This window comes from Danio rerio, chromosome 5, assembly GCF_049306965.1.
Source record: "Danio rerio strain Tuebingen ecotype United States chromosome 5, GRCz12tu, whole genome shotgun sequence".
NCBI lineage: Eukaryota > Metazoa > Chordata > Actinopteri > Cypriniformes > Danionidae > Danio > Danio rerio.
The window spans coordinates 34,335,764-34,363,424 of NC_133180.1; the positions used below are offsets into that span (position 1 = coordinate 34,335,764).

Genomic DNA, 27,661 nt, shown 5'->3' on the forward strand with positions numbered 1-27,661 from the left:
GGGTACGCACACCGTCGCTGCAAGTCGGTCGCCGCAGCTGTCTGTCTGTCAGCTACGACTCAGGACAATGTTCATATTTCTGCCCTACCATAGAGCACCATCTGAGTAGTTTTATTTTAAATAACATGCAAATGTGCATGTCTAGAGTGTTACTTCCAATTATCATGTGCGTGGCATATCTGCTGTGTGACCCTCTTAAAGATGGAGTCTGTTTTTTCTTTGTGGATCAGTGACCGGCAGGAAAAAAAGAACATACGGTGGATGCCAACATTCTCCGCACAAAAGCTAAACTTTTGCTTGAACCTTTCGCTGACAGTGATGAATGTTTGCTTCTGACAACAGGTTCGGATATTTGTTTTTATTCTATAATAGTAGACTTATTTTCTATAAAAGTTTGAACTTTGACAATGTTTAAACAAGGGAAAAAAGTGTGAAAATGTAAATGCCTGTCTGAGAAAAGTGTATAATGTGTGTTGTGAGAGGTTTTACAGCCTTAAAACATCTACAATAACTGTAAAAAATATAGCTAGCTACTTTGTGGATTTTACCATCAAGGGATATTTTTAGAATGTGACTTCTGCAGGAAATAATGAAGGACAACTGTATTGTTGAACAACAAAGTATTTAAATATGATGATAAAACTAAAAATGATTTTCCTGCTTAATTTTTCATTTCAAATATTTCCAGTCACATCATATATTTATTTATGTCTTTATTTGTTATTTTGTATTTTTATATTACTGATTAGACTGTCAGGAATTTTATAGTCTATGTCTAAAAAAGTGAAAACTATTCTTGTGCAAGGTCTCAAACTTATGAATCCGAACTAACTGTTCGATTAACTAACTCAGTTAAAGAAAATGAGTGAATAAAGCAAACAAACTTAATTTGTTTCCTAGAAAGTGAAGTGCATCCACATGAAAAAAATACTATAGTAATTTATCTCAAATACCATAGTGTTTCGATATATACTATTGTAAAGTACTTGAAATAATCTGTTAAATCAAATTAAATCTGGTAATTCTGTAGTTTCTATGTTAATGCAACAACTATAGTAATATAAAAAAATAAGCCAATACTATCTATTACTGTCTAATACTACCTTATTCAAGTGGGTGTAGCAATTTGAATATTTTTGGCTCGAAACTTCCGCTCTCATTCACTTCCGCTCATTTTTAGACATTAAAATAGCTCATTATGGTGCTTGATATTTCAAACTGATATTTTCTTATTACAATACTCTACTTTGTCTGTATAGTCATGCAAACACTTGTTTGTAGAGCAAGTAGTTTGGCCATTTTCTACGCTTTATTATTCATAGTCATATCTCTGATAGGCAACTAAATAGGAAGTTCTAAAACAATCGCAAAAATGAGTGCACTTCCACATTGAAGAATAAGCTCAATAGACATATTAAACTACAATGCACCACATTTTACTATAATAAAATCTAAAAAAGCACAAAAAAGGTTTAAAAAGCATACTACAGTTTATCAGTTTGCTTATTAATACTATGTTATAGTTTAAAATACTATATAGTATAACACACTTTACTATAGTATAATTCAAAATCACTATAGTATTTACTACTATATAATCCTTTATAACATATAATTTATCTAACAAAAGGTTGTAATTAAGGATTGCACTATACAGTCTCATAGTTAACACATTTCCAATTGGCTAATAGCCAAAACTTTAATATAGATTTCATGGGGTGTTTTAATTAAACACTATATTTCAGTCAAAAGTGATACCAACCCAAGAGTGCATTCGATCTCAAACCATCGTAATCATTTGATTGCATAATGACTGCTGCCGGCCAATGTTTTGTTCTGTTTAGTCAATATCTACATATTAGCTCCAGCATACCGTACGCCAGTCCACGTGATCGCTTCTTGCCAGCCACAATCACACGTGTTGCAATCGGGTCGGCAGATGTGACATCACGTTTACATCATATCGCGAAACTGATTAATACCTCGTCTAACCTCAACTCTTGAAAGGCACAAAAAGTGTGTTAAAGTGTGTGCGCGCATGGAGGGGCCGCTGAAGTGGATGTCACATCTACAGCGAAGCACGACTCCTGTAATAGCTGTCAGGGCAGTGTGCTGCTTCAGACCAGAAATGACATCCTTTCAGAGCCAGCCTGCCTTAAAGTGCAGCCAAGCAAGATAGAGAGAGAGAAAGAGAGAGAAAGAGAGAGAGAACGGCAGAGCATGAGTCGAAGACAAGATAAGGAGATAGAGAGGTGATGGAGAGAGAGAGAGAGATAGGGGAAACAAGGAAAAAGAAAGGATGACAGATGAGGAGAGGAAAGATACAAGCGCTGAAGGAAAATGCAGATAATGAGTCGCGTCTCTTTCTGTCTGTAAGGAAGTTAATGATGGAAGATGCTGCTTGAGCGGTTGCTTTGGCACAGTGATGTGTGTATATTGTGTGTATGTGTATTGTGTGTATAATGTGTTTTATATATAATACAGTTCAAGTGTCAGTAAGAGATAGCTTTTGAAGAAATGCTTTGTTTATTTAAATATCAAAGTACATATTTAAATAATTCCATTCAGAGTTTGAACTGAACTTTGAGGACAAAATATTGATCGCAAATTAATCATCTTGATGATTACTATAATTTAATAGAATACATTTCATTTTTACAAATATATAATCACTTGGGGGGAGGGGCGAGAGGTGAGAGAGACCAAGTGCACGCGAGAGAGCACTCTGTATCTCTTGTCTTCGCAAGCATTCAGCCTTCTCGCACACACACTTGGCCTACGTCGCATACATTCGGTCTCTGCGTTTTCTTGACTTTTGTTCAGTTTGGCACCTCGTACTATGGAACCTGGAGCAGGAGAGCTACTCCAGCTGCTACATGCAAAAAAATCGACACTATCGTCACTATTCATATATTTTTCAATGTCAACATAATCTCATCAAAACAACATTGTTTTTTATGTTAGAAGACATTCTGTGAGACTATAAGAACAAAAAAAAATCCCTTTAAATATTTGTTTAACAAGAATTACACGACATTTATGAAATTAAAGCGATTTACTTCTGAGAAAATATTGGTCCTGTCAGATGTGGCGCACACTCTCATTCCCATTCAGCAGAAAGTGGCAGTGTGGAAGTCCACCGTGCATGTTTCAAAGAGGAGAAATTTGTAAACACGCAACCATGTTTGGACTGAAATGACAAGTCACTGTGTAAATAAGATATTACATATTGCTATTTAGCTTATGTAAAAAAAAAAAAGTTGTGATCTGGCGCCATATAGAAAATATTACCTTGACTTTAAGAGGGGCAGGGAAAGCCATAGGGAAGGCGGGGTACCACCCTAATATAATGGTAGGGATAACACTGCTAAAGTTGAAATAAATCTTAGGGCTGGTATATAAAATCGGTATCAGTATTTATTGACCGAGCCCCATTGTCAATATTGATAAAAAAAGAATTGGTATGAAGCGCTATAGTTTTATTAGAATGTGGCTGCTGAGTGCGCACCTTGAAAGCAGTGCCAATAAGCTTTGGGTGTAAGTTTGTCATTTCCAAAGAAGGCGCACAACGCACATAGGAGTATTGTGCAAGCAGCGCGTACGTGAACCGCATGGATTTTCCAGCCACAAATACAGTAATTGAAAACTGAACTTTTCCGAATGCCACAAGTGCACAGCAATTCATTAAATAGAACTAACCAATCTGTTTCACACTCTGTATGGAATCTACACATTTGAGTAATTACAGCAGACCTCAGACCAACACATCGCATGCAAACACTGCAGTGGTCACTTTAGGTCAGAATAACAACACACGCGAAAATGAGTGCCAAATCAAATTACAAAAAATATATATAAATACATAAATGTATTATAAATACATAAAAATATTAATGTATTTATATATTTTTTTTTATTTGATTTATAATATCAAAGCTATAGACTATATGTGACTGTGTAAACGTATTCATGTGTATGTATATGTATATATGAACGATTGTGTATGTATACATATGCATGTATGTATATGTTGGCATATATGCGAGAGGAGATCATGTGATCCGGAAGTGTATAAAAAGAAGCACCTGATTGTGATAAAGATTGTCTGATGAAGAGCCGGCGGCTCAAAACGTTACACGCTCTGTGTCAGCCTTTTTAATTTAATAAATTTGTATTTTTGGAGCCTTGGTGTTGCCGCCTTTGATTTACATTTCAAGAGTTCACACTTAGATATTGCTTGACAGCTGTAAGCAGGTTTGGCATGCTGTCCCGGGAGAGAACCCTGAGCTCGGAGATAGTTGAGCCCAGGGCTCCCGCCAGGTCCATAGAGCATGTGAGGGGAGTACGAGATCAGGTGGTTCTCGAGAGCTCCCCTTTTTGTAAAGGAGAAAAGGAGGAGAAAGGGGTGGATGGGGGGTTTCTTCGGAAAACGAAGATAAGGGAGTAATGTCTAGCTAGGCTACTTATAGTGGGTTAGGATAGATCTGATTGGCTAACTAATGAGTGTAGATAGGTGGCCAGCTGCTGTCAATTATATCACGTGCTCCTCTCGAAATTAGTTTAAAAACTTCACTTCAAGAGTTCACACTTAGATATTGCTTGACAGCTGTAAGCAGGTTTGGCATGCTGTCCCGGGAGAGAACCCTGAGCTCGGAGATAGTTGAGCCCAGGGCTCCCGCCAGGTCCATAGAGCATGTGAGGGGAGTACGAGATCAGGTGGTTCTCGAGAGCTCCCCAAATGCATGAAGCTCGGGACAGCAGCCGTGTATTCGAAGAAACTCCCCAAAAGGCTTGAAATGCTATATCCGGCTGCTGGATATAGTTATTTGAAAAAGAAAAGGTAAAGAGGGCTCCTTTGGAGCAAAGGGTGAAACAGGTTCCTGCGGGAACCCGAGCAGAGTTGGCTTGGGCTGTGAATACTCCTGCTGGAGTAGAGACTCGGGGAGACCCCTGCGGGGGTCAGAGCCATGGGGTGGGCGGGAATCCTGCTGGAGTCATTACAAGGGAAGGGGAGTGAAGGACTCCGGCTGGAGAGGGGGGTGAAGGGGGGCAGGGGGGGCGGGGACTCCAAAGGAGTAATTTGCTCGAGGAACACTCCTTGCGGAGATTGAGCTGGGAGGTGGCAGCACTATATATAATTATATATTTATATGAAACATATAGATATATAAATATATAATGGGGTAATCTAGGGCCTTGGAGGGGCGTTTTTACTGACTCTTGCGAGAGTCGAAGCTCTTGGCTCTCCTGCGGGAGAGAGAGCTGTATGTGCCATCTCTAGCTGGAGTCGGGAAAAGGAATGGTCGGTGAAGCCCCAGCTGAAGGGGGAAATGGCAGTTGGGCGATGACCCCTGCGGGGGTCCGGTGCTCGGGATTAACTCCGCGGGAGTTAGAGCTTGAGGGTGACAGCACTATATATAAATATATATTTATATGCGTGGGTGCATATATATATACATATATATAAATAAATTTAAAAATAAAAGATAAGTGTGAGAAATAAACAAAAATAAACATAAATAAAAGCTAGGGCCGGGGAGGGTCGGTGACATGACTCGTGTCACAGCTCGGGGTTGGGTGAGCTATTTAGCTGCTCCAGTAGGAGTCGGGAAAGATGAGGGGGCGGTGAAGACTTCTTACTGGAGGGTGACGGGCGGTATAGGTGCTCTGGGGGTGTTCCTGCGGGAACAGAGCGTGAGGGTGACAGCACTATATATAAATTCATATTTATATGCGTGGGTGCATATAGATATAAATTTATATAAATAAAATCAAACAGAGAGAAAAATAAATAGTGCTATACTATATGTCATTAAGGAATGACATATAATATAAAAAGCTAAGGCCAGGGCAGTGAGATGATTCCTGCGAGAATCGAAGCTCGGGGTAACGCCCCTGCGGGGGCCAGAGCCATGGGGGGGGGCGGGGTCCTACAGAAGTTAGAAAAGTTGGGGGGCAGTGAAAACTTCTGTGGCAGCGGCCGGGGGGGGGCGGGGGTGACAAGGGGGCCTGGGCAGGGAGAGAACTCCTACTGGAGTTAGGTGAGTGAAAAGGGGGAGAAGGCTGAGTGCAAATCAGCTGGAAGGAAGAAAGGAAGCTAGATGGCTGGGTCATGCCCGCGCCCTTGGGAGACTGGGTAGTTCCTCTGCCCTCGGGAAGCTGGTATGGTTGGGTCGTATTCTCTCCCTGGACTAGGCCCATGCCCTTGGCCGCTGGGATTACTGCGTCTGCTGGTGAGGGTCCTCTGAGCTTCCCTGAGATGGCTGTGGCTGAGTCAGATATAAGATTTGAAGGCGTCGGGAGACTACTTTCCTAGTGTTTGTATGTGTTGTTACGATAGCCCTTGTGTGCTGCTGTGGTGGTGGCTCCAATTCTGAATGAGTGACTGGATTATGAATCTGGTGGGAAGCCTGAATAGTCCTATGACTTTAAGGTGTTATGAAACCAAAAATGTTATTGAACGGAATGTGTGGATGTGTTGAGCAGTGAGAAACTGATGAGGTGTTCCGGGGTAACTTAAAATGTATAAATGAATGCTGACGCAAATTGTGTATGCTGTGGTTATGGGATTATCATCTTAAAAGGAGAGATGGAGTCAGCTGCGGCTCTGCTTCTGATACCAGTTTCTGAAAATAAAGCAAAAGAGAGTCAGCGATTTCCTATGCAACTAGGAACATGTACAGAAGTTTTTTTTTTTTTTTTTTTTTTTTTTTTTTTTTTTTTTTTTTCAGAATGTATTGACTTTATTGCCAGTTAGAAGCGCATTGGCGGCCCCGATAATATACCCCACGAAGGGGGCAGCATCTGTGTAAAAAGGATATACTGAGGATGAAATTGGATAGCTAATAAATGAATGGCTTCTATTTCAGCGCTTAAGGAAGGAAGCATAAGCAGGTCGCATGCTTTAAGCGCTACCTGATGGTTACGAACCTTTATGAATTTCATTTCTGTTAAACCAGGAGTCACCAAATATGGTACCGATGGGCACCAGATAGCTCACGAGGCTCTCGTGTGTTGCTCACAGGCCTGTTCTAAAATAGCTCACCATAACACCACTTACAAGTAAGCTTTCTCTAATATAGAAGTAATCATTTAAAATGTAAATATTTGCAAAGATAAATAAAATAGTGTTGCACGTTGATATATTAATTACAGGGTATTTCCTACCCTGTTAAATCATTGTTGGTAACTTTGAGAGAATCATAACATGATCAGTGACTACACCTGGATGAATATTATTCATTATTAAAAAATAACCAAAAACTTAAATTATAATTATAAGTAATTTGAGCAATTTGTTATTTGAGAAGTGTTTATCCAACTGGTAGCCCTCCACGTTAATCGGTGCCCGAAAGTAGCTCTTAGTTTCAGAGGTTAGTGACTCCCGTGTTAAACGCTAAAGACAACATTTTGAAGAAAGCTGAAAACCTGTAACCATTGACTTTCACAGGAAGGAATAAATAATAAGGAAGTCAATGCGGCTGTCCGTAGTGCCCAGCCACAATTCATGACACTTCGTATTCTGCCGCGCCGCGGAGCGCTATTTGTATAATTGATTAGTTTATTTGATAAAGTATGAATGCTTGAGTCTGGTGCGCATTAATCTACTATCCTCTGTCGTAAGTGCGTCGCGTCACCGCGCCGTCGGCGCCTCTGGTGCGCGACGCCCTTCAGGCAGAGTTTGTTACGGCCAAGATCGGATTTAGATCATTTCTCTTCTATTCCGGAGATTGCTGCTGCGAGATGAAGTTGGTGAGTGACGAAAAGGCATCCCTGCGGGATAATGCGCATGTGTGTTTGATGTTCTAGATGGAGAGCAGTTTATGCTTAGCGTGATATTTTTCTTCCAGAATATAAAAGGGGACTGATTGTCGATTTATTCAAGTAGCTTATTAATGCTTGAAATTCTATCACTCCAAATTGATGCTTAAGAATTCTATAGAAGTGCTTAAGCCGGAGGTTCTTCCGCAATGAGAATGCAAATATTAGAAAACCGGTCACTAGTTTAGCTGGGGGATATTAGGGAGAGAGAAACGGGAACTTGTAGGAGAATTACGTGCGAACACCGTAGTCATTGGCGAAATCCAGCGGATCGTTTTTAAGCATAAATGTGTGGGCTACTTTTGCATCCGAATGTTAAACGGACTACGAAATGTAATTGTGACCTCCGATTGCCAGAAATCGGGTGGCGGGTGTAATGTTGATTGCAACCGAGCGCTGCAGCCGTCTAGATTAGAGAGATTGCTTGGTTTATAACGTGATAATTTAAGCATATTCATCTGGCAGAATCATGCTGTTAAAGCTGAAAAAGGCAGAATTATGAGGAGATGAAAGAGCCGTTATTAGACGTTTTTAGAAACGTTCTAATGTCCATTTCAGTAGGGTTGGTATGGATGTGCTTAACAGGGAATTGCTCTGTGATTTCTGGTGTAGTGTTGGTGGACGGCTAGTGAGGTTGTGGGAAGGGAGCGCCGAGATCGGCTGTGCTTCAGTAGACGAAACCTGGAATGAGAAATTCAGAAAATTAGGTCAGTTACAAACGTAATTCAGTAAAAGCATAAACATATTGACAAAAGTCGACAAGTAATTTCTATTTTATAATAGAAAATAATCAGCAGTAGCTGCGAGCTTGTAAAAATGAGAGGGGGAAAAAGCAATGATACGCAAGGTAGAGGGGCGGGGTGCGTAGGTGGTAAGGATCGCTGAAAGAGGAGGACTGGAGTGTGCACTGGAATCGGGAGCTGCAGGATGGAAGAGGTGAGGTGGGATTCCCAAGAGTTGCTTTATTGTCCGGGAGATAGGTTTTATCCGTGTTTAGAATTATGATTGCTGCAATATGTCCAAATCCAATATTGCTTTTTAATCCTTTCCTTGATTCTCCGGGGAGGCGGAGAGATTGCGGGTTTAATGTCTGTTTAGGATAGGGGGTGTGGCAGGAGCGTGTTATGTCCTGGGGGTGGCGGTGAAGACGTGGATTCGCAAGTGTTTTGGGTTTAATGCAGCGGCTTTGAATTATGGTCCCGGCGTCTAGGAGTTTGGAGGAGTTCAGTGACAGTCGTTGTTGGATATGAGTGACACATGATGATGCTGGAGAAGGTACGTAGCGGAGCTGGGGATTGCATTGTGATCTGGCTGGAGTGGATAGGCCTACGGCCTCTCGTTGGAGCCTCGGTCTCGAGCTGACTTTCATGCTGGGCTGGTTGTTGTTAAGACGGGGCTGGTGTTTCAGGGAGCCCGGAGCTTTCTTTCTTGTATGTAGCTGCGCTGATGCTGTTGTGATCTCAGCCGCCGTCGCTGTTGTTGTTGTTTTTGTCATTTTTTGTAGTTGCTGACGATGGTATTAAAGGTGGTGTGGTATTGTAGTTAAAGAATAGTAGGAGATGTGGAGGATCCGTTTTGTCCGTGAGTAACTTTTGGAGAAGCTAGAGCGGACCTGTCGTTTGTTTCTTCGGAAAACGAAGATAAGGGAGTAATGTCTAGCTAGGCTACTTATAGTGGGTTAGGATAGATCTGATTGGCTAACTAATGAGTGTAGATAGGTGGCCAGCTGCTGTCAATTATATCACGTGCTCCTCTCGAAATTAGTTTAAAAACTTCACTTAATTTGCACTTTTTGCGGTTTTGGCTGAGCATCCAATTAAGAGAGATGTGCGTGCTTTTGTACAGTTTTTTCACTATTTGTAATGTTGCAATGTGTATTTGAATAATGATGGTTGCTTCCTTTACTTGAAAGCTCAGATTTGATTATCATAATTTGTTTGGTTTACCGATATTGAGGTTGACTGTATCTTTATTACTGACACCTAACCGATGTTGATCTACCTTTACCATTGCACACACTTTGTGAGTGTGTGAAGTTATAAAGTATAAAGTTTAAAAGTGTCTAACACTTATGTTAATTTTATTATAAAGAGATAATTTATTTAGCTTTAATACTTTTGTTTTTATTATTTTTGTTTTTGTTTTATTAAAACTGTTTGCCTTAGTAATGTCGGTAAATTAAAATAAAGTGGTTAAAAAATCCTAATATTCCTAAATGTATTGTTTAAAAGTATTCAATAATTATCTATATTAAATGATATGAAACATGATCTCATGACACTTTTTTTGCAATATCACCCAGACCTACTTTGTATCAATTACATTTTCATAGCAAGTCAGTGAGTGCACATACTGTACTCGGCAAAAGCCCTGCATTTTAATGGTGGCTAATCTATTTTCCTCTTAAAGGTCATTGTAGTTATCTACTAAAAATGTGTGAGTGATTGGTTGCAAAGCTCAGAAAAAAGGGATATGCAGATGTAGAAGTAACGCCATTACCTGGCAGTTTCCATTAATTTTCATAAATTCCGGGCAGTTTATAGACGTCTTTGGCACCCTAGGCGAGATTACTAATGCTTAAAAAGTATTTTGTGTCCCCTTCAAAAAACTGCTCTTGAGAAAGTGTTTATTATCTATACAACTTTTAAATGAAATATATGCTAGTGAACAGAGGCTGCTTTCACCATAGAGATTGATAAGTACTCATTTATTACTGCTTATATTATTAAACTATACTATTATTTAGGGCTGCACGATTTGGAGAAAACATCTAATTGTGATTTATCTGATCAAAATTGCGATTTGCAATGTAATGCAATATACTATAATTTTATAAGAACTGCAAGTTTGATGTGGTGATTTTAATAGCACCAACGAAAGACCAAGCATAATCCAAAATTACACTATTCGCTTCTGTTTATTTAAAACTATTTTACCAAGTAGTCAGTTGTCATGACAAATTAAGAAAATAACTACAGTATTTTAAATTTTATTTAATGAATTATGTATACAATATTACAAATAAATACATGAAACCTTTAAAAAAAAATAAATTTAGATTGTTACACTTTTCATATTGATTTTCTGACATTCACAGTGTATTGACAATGCTTTCCATACAAAATTTTAGATTATACTTCAAAGCACAGAATTATTGTATTAAATTATATAATTTATAAGTATATTTATATTTATATATTATTTGTAATATAATTTTGGCTTGTAATACAGCCATATATATGTACTGTAACTTTAATTTTACCAAAATTTTTCAAAGAAAACCCTCTTTTAAATGTATTTAACAAAACTCAAGTACATGAACAGAACAACATGACGATAATAAACAAATGTGAGCGAGTTGTTAAACACCAGTGATTGGTCATTGTGCTCCCGCACTCAACAGAAAGGGCTGCAATTGGCTCTAACGTTCAGTGCAGCTCTGGTATTATTCACCAATGAGTGACACGGATACAGGTAAATGGCTCCGTTTGCAGTCTATCATGCCCGGTTATCACAGCTGATCCCCAATACATGCGATGGAGAAAACTCGTGCTGCTGACATGCTTGTGTGTTTGGATCCAGAGGAATCGATGTAACAGTTGAGAGTGGACTTAAATGGACTTCAGTATTAATCTAAATAATTGCAGCTTTTGCTATTTGAAAATTCGATTTTGGTTTAAAATCGATTCATTGTGCAGGCCTTTGATTAATAATACTTCTCTTAATCATTTTGACATTTACTGGCAGAAGGAGCATTTAATTTCTGCAGTATTAGGTTGTGACTTGGTGAAACTTGAATTACTCTATAATCTCTTTAACACAAGTCTAGTTGTGTTTGTGCATAAAATTTGTACATTAAAAGTTTACCAAGGTTTCTCTGGAAAAGATTATGCTGTTTTCAACATTTTAGGACATCGCAAATGAAAGCACATTAATTTTTCTTTATTTTCTTCTTTTACTTTCTCAAACATTCTTATAAATTCTCAAACTTTCATTAAAAAAAAAGAAAAAAAAAACATTTCTCGAGCAAGAAAAGTCCTGCCATTGAAATGTAGCAAGAAAGTGCAGTTTTTTTTAAAAGAGCAATATCTGGCTGATGAAATGTTTTATAGAGGAGCATTGTCAGAATTTCAAAAACCTTTCCTAGAATTTTCTATTACCCTGTCAAGTGAGTGAGACAGAATTCACCTCAACTGATTATATTTCAACTTCTTCCAAACTTTATTTGGTGGTGGAGAAAAAAAACACAAAAAAGAAACAAGTGACGTATCGTAAAAATCACACCAGCATGAAGCTCCAGCAAGTGATAAATGAGTGTTATAGTGTCCTTTTGGGCTTGTAGTCTCTGAGGAACAGCTCTTGCCCATATTTCACATTCTAAGCACTGCTTTCTAGATCGGCTAAGGGAATAAAGCACAAAACCTGCTTACTGATAGAATATGACCACCGCAACATTGCCTCGACAAACCCAGAGCATGTCCAGAGTGAGAGACGTTCAGGTGTCAAGAATCCCCACAGATCTAAGTCTGTCAGAGCGAGATCTATTCGCGAGTTCAACTAACCGTGTCCAGACTTTTCAAAGGAACGCAAAGAGACAGGCTCTATTATCCACACAGACGAGTCTGCTTCATCTTCATTTGAACCTAATTTAATTCAATTTCATTTAGGTCTGTCAGCTTAAATGTCTGTCAGAGAAAGACAACAAGCCAGCTGAAGTACAGAGTTAGGAATCTTAAAAATACATCCTCTACATCTGTCTTAAGTGCTCATAAAATGACTGTTCAGCTGTAATTAAGTGATTTAAGCGCACTGAGAATTTACACTTAAGCGTAGAGACATCATGTTATGAAGCAGTAAATTGACTGTCCGTTGCTCATGTAAAACTCGTTAAATTTAAAATTAGGGTTGGGGAAAAAAGCTGAAATCTCTTGATATGTTAAACTACTCTTGCATTCACACTCATACATTATGGCCATTTTAGCTTATTCAATTCACCTATAGCAAATGGGTTTGGACTGTGGGGGAAGCCAGAGCACCCGGAGGAAACCCACGTGAACACGGGGAGAACATGCAAACTCCTCACAGAAATGCCAACTGGTCCAGCAGGAATGCGAACCAGCAACCTTCTTGCTGTGAGGCGATCGTGCTACCCACTGCGCTACTGTAAATCCCCAATTAAAATACTAACAATGTGAATTATTACAATTTAAAATAATGTTCATTTAATGTTTCTTTTTTTTATTTATCCAGGGTTCCCACAGCAGATTCAAGGACTTTTAAGGACTTTTTAAAGCACCATTCTTTTTAAATCAAGCACCTTTGTAATTTATACCACAGCATATGAAGCCCCAAAAGAGTCTTACTGTAACATTTTACTTACACTTAAAATTGACATTAAAAATTGACTATCAAAAATTCTGACCATTTTAAAAAGTTCAAAAAATTTTTATAAATTAGTTTGAATTCAATATTAGTGATATTCAAATGCAGTTTCTGAAGTAATGATACAAATGTGCATTATTTGTCAGGGTTATAACATTTTTTGATTTTTCATTTAAGATTTTTTTTTTCTATTTTTGACAATTGAGTAGAATTGTTAAAAATAAAACCATGAACAAATTTAATTTCAAATTAAATTCAAGCACTCTTAGGGACCTGTGTTTAAGTACTTTAAGTGCACTGAATCTGTATGTCTGAAATTCAAGTACTTTAAAGTACTTTCAAGAAGTGTGGGAACCCTGTTTATCTTCCAGAAATCATCCTGACATGCTGATTTGTTCCTCAAGCAGCTAATTTATTATTATTGTTTGAATGTCGTATTTTTAAGGAATCTTTAATAAATGATTTTGTAGGATTTACCTTAAACAGAAATGTAAAATCACAAATGGTTTTACTGTCAATTTTGAAATTTAATATGCTGCTGCATTGCAAAATTTAAGATTACATTTATTCAAATAAAAATAATAAAAAATAGTGCTCAATTACCTTTAAAAGTTGTAACAATCACTAAATAATTAATGATTTGCTTGTTCCACCAAGCCCAGATCAGACATTTCTTAAAAATCTGCTTCCCACTTCGACCAAATGCAAAATAAAGCCATTAAAAGCAAACCGGCAAGTACAAACTGTCACTTGTGTTTTGCAAAAACCTCCGATGTTGAAGAGCATATGATCAGCTAACACGAATGAAAGCTGCACACTGATAAATAACACTGTGTCACACCACAAAAGCAAGCAAGCTGGACTTTACAACCGACCTCAAAACAGATGACCTTGGACAGCCTGGATGATTCCATCGGTGTTACAGTTTTTACGGCCCATCTCCCTCAGGGCTTCTTTGAGAAGCAGAGTAATTAAGGAGCAGTAATTAACAGCATCAGACTAACAGGCCTGATCGCCCGTCGAGGGACCCAGGGGGACAGCAGATGAGGGCCAGAATGGAGATGAGCGACGCCACTGTCCAACTGATGACCCTCTATCAACACTAGATGTTTTAGGAGAGCCCCTTCAGCCTCCTCCACTTATCCAATAGATGTGAAGTGCAGCTGACCAGTAAAAGACACTAATGGGCTTTTAATAATAATATGAGAAGAAAAGGCAACCTATACATAATAATGCAGATCATTTAGTTATTTGAGGACCTGTGACCCTCTCTAATGACGCATCAAAACTTCCACTTCACTTCAACCTACGTGAAAACTTTGGCATAAAGAACAACATGACTGATGTTGATGTTCTAAACTCTTCTTTTCATTCCCATGGCATTTCCGAGAACTGTCCAGTCATTTGTGACTACTGGAGAAAGGTTTTCACAGAACTCGTCCAACTGAGAATGATTCATTAATGAATCATTCAGACCCATTTGTGAGGCAGTTTGACTGAAGTAGTTCAAAGAACTGCCTCAAATAAGCTATTTCCTACCAAATGAGACATTGTTGTATTATTGTTAAGCACGTTTTATACTGAATAAGAGAAAAAAGCAATAGATTTTTCTCTTCCTCTATCCATATACACTCACCGGCCATTTTATTGGGTACACCTTACTAGTACCGGGTTGGACTCCTTTTTGCCTTCAGAACTGCCTTAATCCTTCATGGCACAGGTAATGGAAATATTCCTCAGAGATTTGGTCTATAATGACATGATATTATCACACAGTTGCTGCAGATTTGCTGGCTGCACATCCATGATACGAATCTCCCATTCCATCACAACCCAAATGTGCTCTATTGGATTGAGATCTGGTGACTGCGGAGGCCATTTTAGTACAGCAAACTCCTTGTCATGTTCAAGAAAGCAGTCTTAGATGATTCACGCTTTATGACATGGCACGTTATCCTACTGGAAGTTTCATGTTGTTAACACTTAATTCTGACCATACAGTACAATCTGAATGTTACAGCAGTAAAAAAGACTCATCAGACCAGGCAATGTTTTTCCAAATTGTAGCCTCAGTTTCCTGTTCTTAGCTGACAGGAGTGGCACCCAGTGTGGTCCTCTGCTGCTGTAGCCCATCTGCCTTAGGGTTTGCTGTTGTTGTGCATTCAGAGATGCTCTTCTGCAGACCTCAGTTGTAACAAGTGGTTATTTGAGTTACTGTTGCCTTGTTATCAGCTCGAACTAGTCTGGCTATTCTCCTCTAAACATGGCATCAACAAGGCATTTGCTCCAAGTTGGACAGGTCTTCTCAATAAAGTGGCAGGTGATTGTGTGTGTAAGTGTATATATATGTAAATATATATAAAAAGAGGAAGAGTAATGTACAGCGGACCATGAAAAAAACACAAATAAAAATATTCACCACCTAAAATTCCAACACTTGACCATGACGTTTCCACCAGAATATTGGCTGACCTGAAAATCTTGCATGGATCAATCTTAAGGATTTTATGTTGGGCTGGTTTATTTCGAAAAATTACACTACATTTTAGAACTACACAAAACATATCTCATATATTAAAATACATTTGTCAAAATGTTTTTTTCTAAAACCACTGAAATGCTAATGTTGTACACATGATACGCTGGATTCAGTCAAGTTCTCACACCTAAACATACTTTTTAACCCTATTCCTGGAAATCTACCTTCATGCAGAGTTCAGCTCCAACCCTTATCAAACACAACTGAACCAATTTATTACAACCTGAATAAGCACTTGATAATTACAGACAGGTGTGTTTGATCAGGGTTGCAACTGAAATCTGCAGGAAGGTACTGTAGATCTCCAGGAACACGTTTGGTGAACCTATGCCAACAGTGTTTTTATACTATACATAATTACATAGTTTTATAAAGCTTTGCATTTGGAAATAAACAGAGAGAATAAAGCATAGGGGACAAAATAAAGCACAGGGGTTAACAATACTAACATTTGTGGACACATTTATAGATGACTAGCTAAATTTAATGTTGTATTTTTCAGTATGTTTAGGGACTTCCTTCATTCTCTACATCAATCTTTCTGATTCCTTATCTCAGGTTGAGTCTTAAATTCTGATTTCTATGAGCCCAAAACAAATCCCCATCCCAAGTAACCATCAAAATAGCATATTTTGAAGAATGTGGGTAACCAAACATGGGCAACACCCATTCACTTGCTTTGATTATGTGTCCATACAATGCAAGTGAATGGGTGCTGCCACGGTTACCATCATTCTTTAAAATATCTCCTATTGTGCTATTGTGGATGAATGTCAGTCAGACAGGCTTGAAATGACAATAAGAGTGAGAAAAGAAGATGATGATAAAACATTCATTTCTGTGTAAATTACCCCAGTTGTAAGTGAAATGACGTTAGTGATGTTTTTGTTTGTTTGTTTTACAGTCAATAAAGTATTGGTAATGGAGAGAAAGAAGACCGATCTAGTGTTATCACCCATTTCCTGCCATCTTGCAGTTAACCTGTTTTTTTTTTTTTTTTTTTAAATGTAGAGTATTTGTAAATTGCCCATTTGTCCTTAATTATCTTAAAGCTAACTTTTAAAACTACAGTTGAATTCATAATTATTAGCCCCCCTGAATTATTAGCCCCCCCCCCCCCGTTTATTTTATTCCCCAATTTCTGAAGATTTCTTCAACACATTTCAAAACATATTAGTTTTAATAACTCATTTCTTATAACTGATTTATTTTATTTTTGTCATGATGACAGTAAATAATATTTGACTAGATATTTCTAGTAAAAGACACTTCTATACAGATTAAAGTGACATTTAAAGGCTTAACTAGCTTAATTAGGTTATCTAGGCAGGTTATGGTAATGGGGCAAGTTATTGTATAATGATGGTTTTTTTATATTAAAAATAAAAGTTTTTAATACAAAAAACCTTAAATTACTATAAAATATTTTATTTTCTTACAGTAGTTTAACTGTAAAAAAATAATGTGGGCACACTGTCAAATAACGGAAGTTTTCTTTTTTAATTTTCTGTAAAAATCGTAATGAGCTGCCAGCCCAGTACATTTTCCCGTTTATTTTATTTTTACTATTTTTTTTTTTTTTAGAGTGTGGTATATCTATAGTGGATAGTGACTATTTTAATGGACCCAAAAAATCAATGCAAAATTGAACAGCCTTTTTTATTCACAACATTTGAACATCAGCTGATCAAATCTGAAATACTTTCATTCAGCAATTAAAGTCAGTAAAGCTTTTACTTCCATGTGGTTTTGTAGTCTGCAGGCATAGAACTGTCAAATGATACTCTGGATGTCTCTAAAGAACTGAAGAAGACTGCACTGCAGAAATGGTGCCGACAAAAACCTCTGACCTCTACTGAAACTGAAAATATATGCAACAATTAACTTAAAATTTGCATATGCAGCACAAATCAATATAGCCAGAGAGAAGACTTAAAAAAAACCTTGTTTCACACTTCATTTCACAGATTCTCCATGAATGGTGATAATGGCACCAGGAGTACTACTTGACGGGTGACTGCAAGATGTTGGATTAAAAGCACTACACTGTAAAACATCCAAAAAAAAAAAAAAAAAAGAGTTTCCAGAGAGCTGCCCACTAAAATGACCCTCATGTGTAGACCCTGATTTAAAACTAAGTGCTTGAATCACTTTCTGAAAATCTTATTTCATGCTTAGTTTGTCTAATTAAACTCCACACACAGGTTATGATAATGACGATATGCTCAAACTAAAAGAGAAAAGCTGAAGTTCGTATCTAAAAAAGTAACCAGCAAAGTTTGTCCTGTTTTTCCTCGAACAGCGAATGACATTAGTGCAGTCTAAACACGCTCTTCCCTAAATGCCATACATATACTAAAGGCTTATCCACCTCCATCTAAGGTCATTCTGCCTTTGTGTTTATATCATCCTGTGAGTCACTGCAAACATAACATCTACAACATCCCCGAACCTGCCAATCAGGGCCAGATGGACTCAAAAGCAGCCAATACAGATAAGAGCAGCCGCATTAATCCCTCCCTTATGTTATAATGGGACGATTTTGCTATTTTGCTCTTTGGATCCTGCGGTATGCTGTGAGAAGCAGGCCAGATAATCCCTCCGAAATACCTCTCAGCAGGAGATATCCGACGCACGTAAATACAAAGATTCAGAAATGTAGCCAATATAAACCGCACACAATCTCTTTAATGTAGTATCTCTTTGTTAACCCAAACAGCAAGGAATAACAGCAGGATATTACAGCAGAGATAATAAACTGGCATTAAACTGCTTTTGATTCACTGTGACCTCTGAAGTTCAATAAGAGCATCAGTGAAAAAGCAAAATGCACAGGACAAGGACAGGGGACTCAGAAAAAAAGCTAAGACTTATTTTACAAAATAAATATATGGTTTCATAACTAATAAAATTTCAAGAATGTTTGAACTAAAGCTTAGATTATGCAAATTATCAACATTTATATAGAATTTTGATATATTACATATTATGTAGCATATAAATGTATTTTTTTTTTTAAAAATTTGCAATATTTTATACAGAATTTATAGAATAATTATGTAGGGATGCTCCGATCAAGATTTTTGCTGTACCGATTCAGTACCGATTCCTTTTTTTGGATGATCGGTCGATACAGAGTACTAATTCTAATGCTTCAAGCTTTATAATGCATTTAAAACATTTTCCCTTGGAGTATGACACTTAAATGGAGATCCCAACTTACCTAAGAGAATAAATGAAGGATGCTGCTTATAATACCTTAAACACATCTCTGTTAACCATTTAGTGTGAACATGTCATGGCCAGAAGCAGTTTTGCAAAAAATAATATAACACAGATATAAAAATTTATAAGACAAATGACAAACAATGCAATTTGGAAACACTGCAAATGATAAAATAAAAATTCAACATGTCTCAATCAAGAACAAGTTTGGAGCACATATTTGATGCATAAGTTAAAATGCACACCTATCAATCAATTACTTCTTTACTAAAAATAAATTGGCCTATAAACTTTAATTTAAACTTTTAAAACTTTAATTTATGTTGTTACAAAATATAAATTGTCCACTAAATTCTGCTTTTAAAAACTTTTTATTTATAAAAAAAATCTTCCTGAAAAAAAAAATAGCTATTTAAGTTTTATAAAAAAATACATTTGGTGCACAGAAGACATTTAAACAGTAGTGTTTGTTAGTGTTAGCATGTGTTGGGTAGATAAATACTGATTTTAGATCATGTCTATCAGCTTCTTGATGCCTAATGCCTGAAAAATGTTTAAACCTAAAACATGTGTAAGCACCATAAAACCTAAAGGTCTTGTGAATGAACTGTGCAATGGTCATGGTTTGTTAAGCTCATATATATATATATATATATATATATATATATATATATATATATATATATATATATATATATACATACCCCCTAGTGCATCTCCAGACCACAGTCGGGTTAAGTAAGAAAGTTCTCACCTTGGCTTTGCCGGTGCTCTGCAGGATGTGCACCAGAGCACAGGCCATCTCCTCTTTATTCTTGACGCTGATGACCGGCTCCAGCACCGAGCAGAGCAGCATGTAGTTGTTTGTGGTGTACTCTGCAAACTCCTTGTACAGCTCCATAGGCAGGATGTTCATGCTCTGGTACCGGGCCTTGATGCGGACCATGGGACCAGCCGCTTTCCCTTTCCCAGGATTGGGCTGACTAACAGGGTACCACTTCTCCACCAGCTGCCTGCTCGTGACGGTCACCACCGGGATGCTCACCAGCCCCACGTAGTTGTTTTTGTCTTTTTTCTTCTTCTTGTCCGAGTCCCTGTAGACATGGACGGTGATGCTCTGGACCGCAGGGAGGTTATTGAACTCGAAGTGTTCACCCCAGAACACGTTATCCGTCTTCATCTTGCAGGTTGTGCGGGCATATAGGCTGTCGTCCAGGCACAGCTCGCAGAAGTACTTTTTCTTGGCCGGAAGGTCCTTTGCTTCGATGATCCACAGACGGAGCATATTTTCGACCCGCCGACTGTTGTCCTAGAGACGGAAGGGGCATTGTGAGGTTAGGCTGCCATGTCACGGCTGTAGCGGATTATTACCGCATCAGCGTGGCATCTAACAGGGTCAGTGATTTAGAAATGGCATGCTTTTTTTTTTCGACTCAGTGATTAAATACCCTCTGCTTCAGTTCACCCACCCTTTGCTGGGAATTAAAAGACCCTTTATTTTAGATCACTTCATGTCCTCGTAAAGATAGGCGGACGCTGCTGTAAATACTGCATGACATCATTCATCAGTTAATGTCCTTCACTGGCCTTTTTTTAATAGAATAGCTTCTGCGGTGTGAAGTCATGTGGCTTAATATACGAGGGACGGCCATTAAGTTGACCTGCATCATGCTGCAGTTAAGATTATGCTTTTGTTAGAGGTTAATTTATAGATTTCCCTCCTTCCTCTTATAACTTGGAAGGAAATGGAGGATGAGATCAGAATAAAACTAAATGTCACAGTTATTTCTGAGGCCACAGACCATCGTGAATCACTGAACTGAACAGACTAAAACCCTTGTTCACCAGCGGTAGACAGCAAAAGCTTGTCCCTCATCCGCAAGCCATGACAGTGCCCTGCCTGCGCACAATTAGTGATGCCATGCAGAAACATTTGTGTCTGGAGTGAAATGTCTGAGCTGATTGAGACTAATAGTGATGAAATTTGGGCAGTTTAGCACTCTCATAAACACTCCATTTATCCTTTTCAGCGTGGATGTGTTTTACAGTCCCATTTGACCGCTCTAGATACACTGACACATCCACCACCTTGGAATAGTCAACATTTCATCATTCACAAGAAAAATCAATACGTATTCTAAGATGTCACAACATTGCACAGCCTGTGCTAGTAAAATAAAAACAGCCAAATCCCAAAGGAACAGGATTGTGTTGGTTTGTATTTTTGGTAACACTTTACTTGAAGGTGTTGTTCATAATGCTGTCATGAAACCTTTATAATCATAAAGTGAATGTGAATGAGATTTTATGCCTGCTTATGACAACTGTAATTAATTGCCATTTGCTCAGTTATGTCATTCAAAATGCAAATGTGACATTGTTTAAGGTGTCTATGTTATGGCAACTTGACAATACCAAGACAATAAAACCTGTTAGTGTCTTAGTCATAAAAACTTAACATTTTCAAGGCAAACATAACATTAACAAGGCAACATAATGTGTCATAAATCTGTCATAAACATGACTGTCATGAGGCCGTTGTAAATGTCATTAGCATCAATATTTTTCTACAATGACACAAACTGAATCTGTCATTAAAATGCTGTTAAATATGTATGTTATAAAATTACTTGACAGAGTATTGACACTTTAATTAGGAAACTTTGATGACAAATTCAGTTGAAAAAAAGTCATGAGAAAAAATCTTGTATATTATAATGGTCTGGTGACAATCATGGTTATGACAATGAAGACTGTGATGTCTTAGGTTGTCAAATTGTCTAAAAAACTTCTCAAACAATGTCACTTTTGTATTTAAACTGACATAATAAATGACAAATGACACCTAACGCATGAATGAAATCTCTTTATAGACCATTTGAATATAATAATGCCATTGGCCCATGATCATTTTCTGCTTCTTATTAAACTATTTCATAATTGTAATTAGAGATAATTTAATCATAACTTAACATTAAAACAGCTATCATAACATCATTTGTCAATATGTGGACCTTTTTGAATTCTCTTAAGCTTTGGAAATTAAAACAGCAAATACAATAAATTAATAAATAAATACAAATACAAATAAATAATGGTAACTTTTACTGTCATTTCAGCTATTGTATTTATCTTGTATTTTATTTGATTAAAATCATTTGCTCCGATCTGTTCCAGATATGTTTACATATGTAAATACGGTTGCAGATGCGCAAGTAACTTGTCACAAATGGTCACAAACCCACTGCCATTATGTAGAGCTGGCTGTAAAATCAACTGCTAATGAGACATCTATGTATTTATAGATGTGTGTGTGTGTGTGTGTGTGTGTGTGTGTGTATATATATATATATATAAATATATATATATATATATTCATTCCAGATTTTTTCAACAAATTGCTTTTGTATGTGCACAATTATGAAAGTTAAGTCAAGTCAAGTCGATGGGTTTACTCGCTTTAAGTAAAATGAACTTGTTATTTTAAAGGCAATGGGTTTACTCGCTGTTTTAAGTAATCATTTTAAAAGTGTAGTAGGACCTTTATAGAGATGTATAAACACTCAAAAAATGACTTTTGCAGCTTGTTATTTAACTACTTATAAAACAGCTTATTTAACATGAGTTGTAGCAACAATTCTTAAGTTTTTTTTGGGGGGGGGGGGGGGGGGCGATTTTGAATTCATTTAGATTTGTAAAACATTTAAGCTAACCCAATCGATTTGTGTTGGGACAACATTAAGGAATTGTGTGGAACCCAGTATTTATTTCTTTAAACTGATGATCCTTAAAAAAGGAACAAGAAAATAAATAAATAAAGATTACTAAAGGATAACAGAAAATAAATGTTGTGAGCCCTTTCATAGCTCGACTCATAAACTGCTCTGTAACAGCAGATGACTGCACTCAGGGCACAGGGCATTGTGTAGGTCTCGAGTGCTCATGGATATTCCCACACAAATAAACACCCGCAAAGGCAATTGATTTCGCATCTCGGTATTGAGGTGCTCCATTGTGCGCCCTCATCACAGATAATGAACTAATTAGGCAGACAGAAATGGGCCTCCGCTGCAGCAGCTAATGCCTGAGCTATGATCATCTCCACACTTCTACAGCACCAACATCTGTCTGAAAGCTCAAATCTGTTCACTGCAAAGCCCTCCAAAGCCTGGCTCCAGTGTTCACCTCCGAAACCCACCGAGTAATTAAAATGTAAGACTGAGCGATGAGCAGACATTCAACACATCCCCAGGCAGGCTGTGAAGAACGCAAATATAACTTGAAGGTTGTGCCTGAATTTCTTTTTTCCCCTATCTAATTAATCATTAATTTGCTTAATCATTGATTGGTGAAATGAGCTGTCGGATAAGTTTTTTTCTTCTTCTTTGGCATGCTCAAAGAGGCCATATGTTTTGCAGCATCTCTCCATCGTCTCATGTGTTTATATCAAAGAGAGAGTGAGAGAAAACTGATCTAAATTTCATCACCCTTGCAGATTCTTTCTTTGCACTGAGTTGCATTTCTTCATTAATAAGTCTGAGAGCATGTGGTTTTAGTCAATGCAGAAAGGGACGTTTACCTTATTAGGGTGGATGGCTCGTCGCAGGTTCTCCATCCATTTGTCTCTCTCTGCGGCTGAACGGCAAGAAAAGCACTTACTACCTGTGGAGGTGCTCACCTGGAAAGAAAAAAGGCACGTAATTGTCAGCTTACTGCCAGGAATCTCACAGCTTCCGGCTTGCTTACATCAAAAGCAAAAGCTGCGCTTGTGTTGGAGTGTCATTTCAAAAGATGCTAGTGACAAGAAAAAATGCAAAACTGGATCAAATTGACTGACAGATATTCTACAAAAACATTATTTACTGAGCGTCAAGAGTTCAAACAGTGCGTTGTAAATTCAGGTTTAGGAAGCTTAATATACTGTACGCAAACCAGGTTTAACAGGTTGCAACGATTTTGAATTCTGATTGATAAAGATTTGTTTTATTTTTTATTTAGTCTGACTGACACAGATTTCTCATTGTGATTCAATCCTGATTTAATATGTAAGCATTTGACTTTCTTTTATTAACTGAAATGTGCTGTGACATATAAAGTTGAAGTCAAAATTATTCAACGGAAAAAGTGTTATTAGTTTTACTTCAACAAGAATAAAAGCAGTTTTTAATTTTTAAAAAACTATTTTAAGGTCCAAATTATTAGCCCCTTTAAGCTATATTTTTTTCAGTAGTCTACAGAAGAAACCATCGTTATACAATAACTTGGCTAATTACTCTAACCTGCGGAGTTAATCTACTTAACCTTAACCTTAAATGTCACTTTAAGCTGTATAGAAGTGTCTTGAAAATATCTAGTCAAATATTATTTACTGTTATCATGGCAAAGATAAAATAAATGAGTTAGAAATGAGTTATTAAAACTAATATGTTTAGAAATGGGTTGAAAAAATCTTCTCTCTGTTAAACAGAAATTGGGGAGATAAACGGGGAATAATAATTCAGGGGGTTTAATAATTCTGACTTTAACTGTATTATAAAGAAACGTGTCTGCGGCAATTACTTGCAGTAAGTAAGAAAACAAAATACACACATTCTGACTGCTGATGAACAAAAGAGACATGCGAGTACTAGAATAGTGCATTTCCCACATGCTGCTAGCTTCAGTTACAATTTAAGCAAATTAGTTTAGGCTTCACATTTATGATAAAAGTTGTTTTTAGTGAATGTCAGCTTGTCAATTTGTTTATTTATTTATTTGTCAGCCATGTTTATTCTAAAGTCTCAAAAGATTTTGTAAGATTTCATGTGATCACATTTGGGAAAATTTGTTGGGTTGTGTGGTCACACACTCCATGAGCAAAACGATGAAATCTAGAATTTTTTTGTCCTTGTGTTTGTCATTTGAAAACATTCTGAAAAATGTTATAAGATCTTTCAGTGATCTTTCAGTGTGTAGCCATCTTAAGATTACACTTTACTGACCAGTATTTTTACCCCATCCTTGATAGTTTGCATCTTAACCAACCATAAACAAGGCTCGACAATAATGAGTGCCTGATGGCCCGGGGCCAGCGTGTGATACGCTCGGGGCAGTAGACAGGATCAATACTGGCCTGATCGAGCCAGTGCTACCTTGTCACTAAATTTAAATTTGGCTGCGACTGTTCGTCAATTGCATGGTTTTATAGGGTGCTTTTCACACCCAGATGTTTGTTAGTACAGTTCGTTTGGCATATGTGAATCCAGCAATTGCACTCGGAATGCCTACTTAAATGAGGTGGTCTCAGCTTGATTGAAACAAACTCTGGAACGGATCAATTGTAGTGACAAAACAAAACCATCCAATGTCTGGCAATGTCCTACTGGCAAATGTGCGTTTCATTTCATATACAAAAGTGAAAGCATGCTGAAATATTGCTAGAGCTGTTTATCTATCATGAAAATTGACAGAAATTACCATCTGATCATTTTTCATATTTTATTCTTATAATATTTTGTATTAGGCTTATTGTTTTATTCATTTCTGCACTGACACATCGACAAAGATCTGCATTGACATGCTTCATGATCTGACTGCAGTCTCTGTTCATGATATTTTTCTCTATAATTGAAGCCTATAATGCATATTGCTAGCCAACTTCTTTTTTTATATATATAAATTGATTAATTCAATAGATAGAATTTTACAAAAACTTAACAACTGAGATGAGTCTTAACTGTCTGATTCATATTTGGTGTTGATGTCTGCGGGCTCAAGATTAAAGTGTACGTTTTTGATTTTATATATATATATATATATATATATATATATATATATATATATATATATATATATATATATATATATATATATATATATATAATTTTTTTTTATTCCTCAAATTTAGTTACATCACAGCTGTATTTCTTAAACTGTCAGTTGTATTTAAAGAAAAGTTATGCTGAAATTATGTTTGGCTTTTGACACATTTAAAATATGTGGCAAAGAAATAGCTATTAACTTCTTTTTTTGGTGGGGACAGTGAAAAAATCCTTAGCGATGAACCCTGATGAACAAGAAAAGCCACATAGCACTTTTATTTGTGGACAAATGTCATCTACTTTGGAAACATTTTAAAACAAATAACAATAAACTCCTTGATGAAATGAAAAATCATACTTATTAAAAAATCAACACTGGACCTATAAGATTTGATATTGTTCTTGTTTTCCCTCAATTAATATTATAATTAATTACAAATCAACATTTCTGTCCATTCAGAAACACAGTCTTAGGAATGTACTGCAATATGAAATTTAAATGAATGCGTATAGAGGGTTAAGAGGGATCAGATGAGTGAATAATTAATGCTGTGAAAGTGCATGAAAAAGTATCTATACCTCAAAGCAGTAATCCTGGCCAAGGATGGAGCTGTGCACTGGTTTAATGAGGACCTCTTCCTCCATGCTGAGGTCCAGAGCTTCGACTGCACTGGTGGGACTGAGCAAAGACTCGTGAGAGCGTGACTCCTTCAGCCTGGGCATCAGATGAGACCTGACACAAAAACAAACAACAACCAGTCACTCAAGCATCTCCCGCAAAGCTGTTCAGTAAACACCTTTGTTTATATTGAAAACGCAATTAGATCATCTAATGTTTTTATTTATGGCAACCAAAAAAATGCTATCGCTGCCCAAACTGCCTGTTGTAATACGAAGACTTGTTTTCTACCCAAGGACATTCACACAAATGCTGAAACAACTGACTCTGCAGGTACTTTTCAAAGAATAAGAGACTTTAAAGTAAAAAAAAAAAAAACTTTGAGTGTGAAGTAGCACATTTTTCTTCTAATTTCATAGAAATAATTTCCGCTTTGTGCATTACTTTGCTATTTAAACAACAACAACAACAAAAAAATATAACTTTTTTCTAAACTTTGAAAAAAGAATTGGAATCATGTCAATTATCACCATGCCTTTGAGTTGGATGTTTAAAAGTGTTGCCAGATTGGGCGGGTCCATTTTGGTGGTTTTGAATTTGATTGTACAGGTAAAAAAATGTCATATGCGAGTTGATAAAATTTGGGTGTTTTTTAATTTATTTAATTTTTATACGCAACTTATTTAACAAAACATAACTTTGTGCTCCTGCTCCATTAAAATAGTAATGACCCGTGCATAATGAAAACCATGTGGGCCCACCAGCAAGAGGAAGCGAATAAAAGTTGAATCAAAATCTGACTCACTGGACAAATCTGTCTCCCCTTTGTGTGCACGCACATCACACAGCGTCTGCAGCTAAATTAACAGCAGATTATCTTACACTTTTATCAATGACTTTTTCTACAATTGATAGCAAGAACACACATAGCCTTGAACGATTAACAAGCAACACCTAATCATGTTCAAAAGAATTCAAAATGACAAACATAATGAACTTATACCTCATTTCGAAAGTAAAATATACTCTAACATTAAGTGCAGTGTGTGGGTGAGAGGGGTTTTAAATAAAATATTAATCTAATATTTTGGCCGTTTTTTTGTGGGGTTTTGGACAGCTTTTAGGCTGGAAAAAGTCAGCTGTATCTGGCAACACTGATGTTTAATATTAAACAAGAATTAAATATTAAGAAAAATCAAGAATGTTTTAAGTGTATACTATTATGTATAGTATAAGTAGCAAACAATGTTCACAATGTCTCATAAAACACAACAA

The 27,661-nt window shown here is 37.0% G+C and overlaps 1 protein-coding gene across 9 annotated transcripts in view; it reads right to left on the bottom strand.

Moving 5' to 3' along the window:
* The window catches only part of dab2ipb (DAB2 interacting protein b), a 208,170-nt gene that overhangs the window by 35,164 nt on the left and 145,345 nt on the right, over nucleotides 1-27,661 (bottom strand). For all 9 annotated transcript variants that reach the window (XR_012405945.1, XR_012405944.1, XM_009301511.5 and 6 more), the window contains 3 exons: nucleotides 26,347-26,500; nucleotides 23,547-23,645; nucleotides 19,722-20,276 (listed from right to left, as the gene is read on the bottom strand). Coding sequence is in view for 7 of the 9 variants with exons in the window: in XM_009301511.5 (XP_009299786.1) it covers nucleotides 19,722-20,276; nucleotides 23,547-23,645; nucleotides 26,347-26,500 (808 nt within the window). In the remaining 2 variants the exon portion in view is untranslated. The remainder of the gene's footprint in view (nucleotides 1-19,721; nucleotides 20,277-23,546; nucleotides 23,646-26,346; nucleotides 26,501-27,661) is intronic.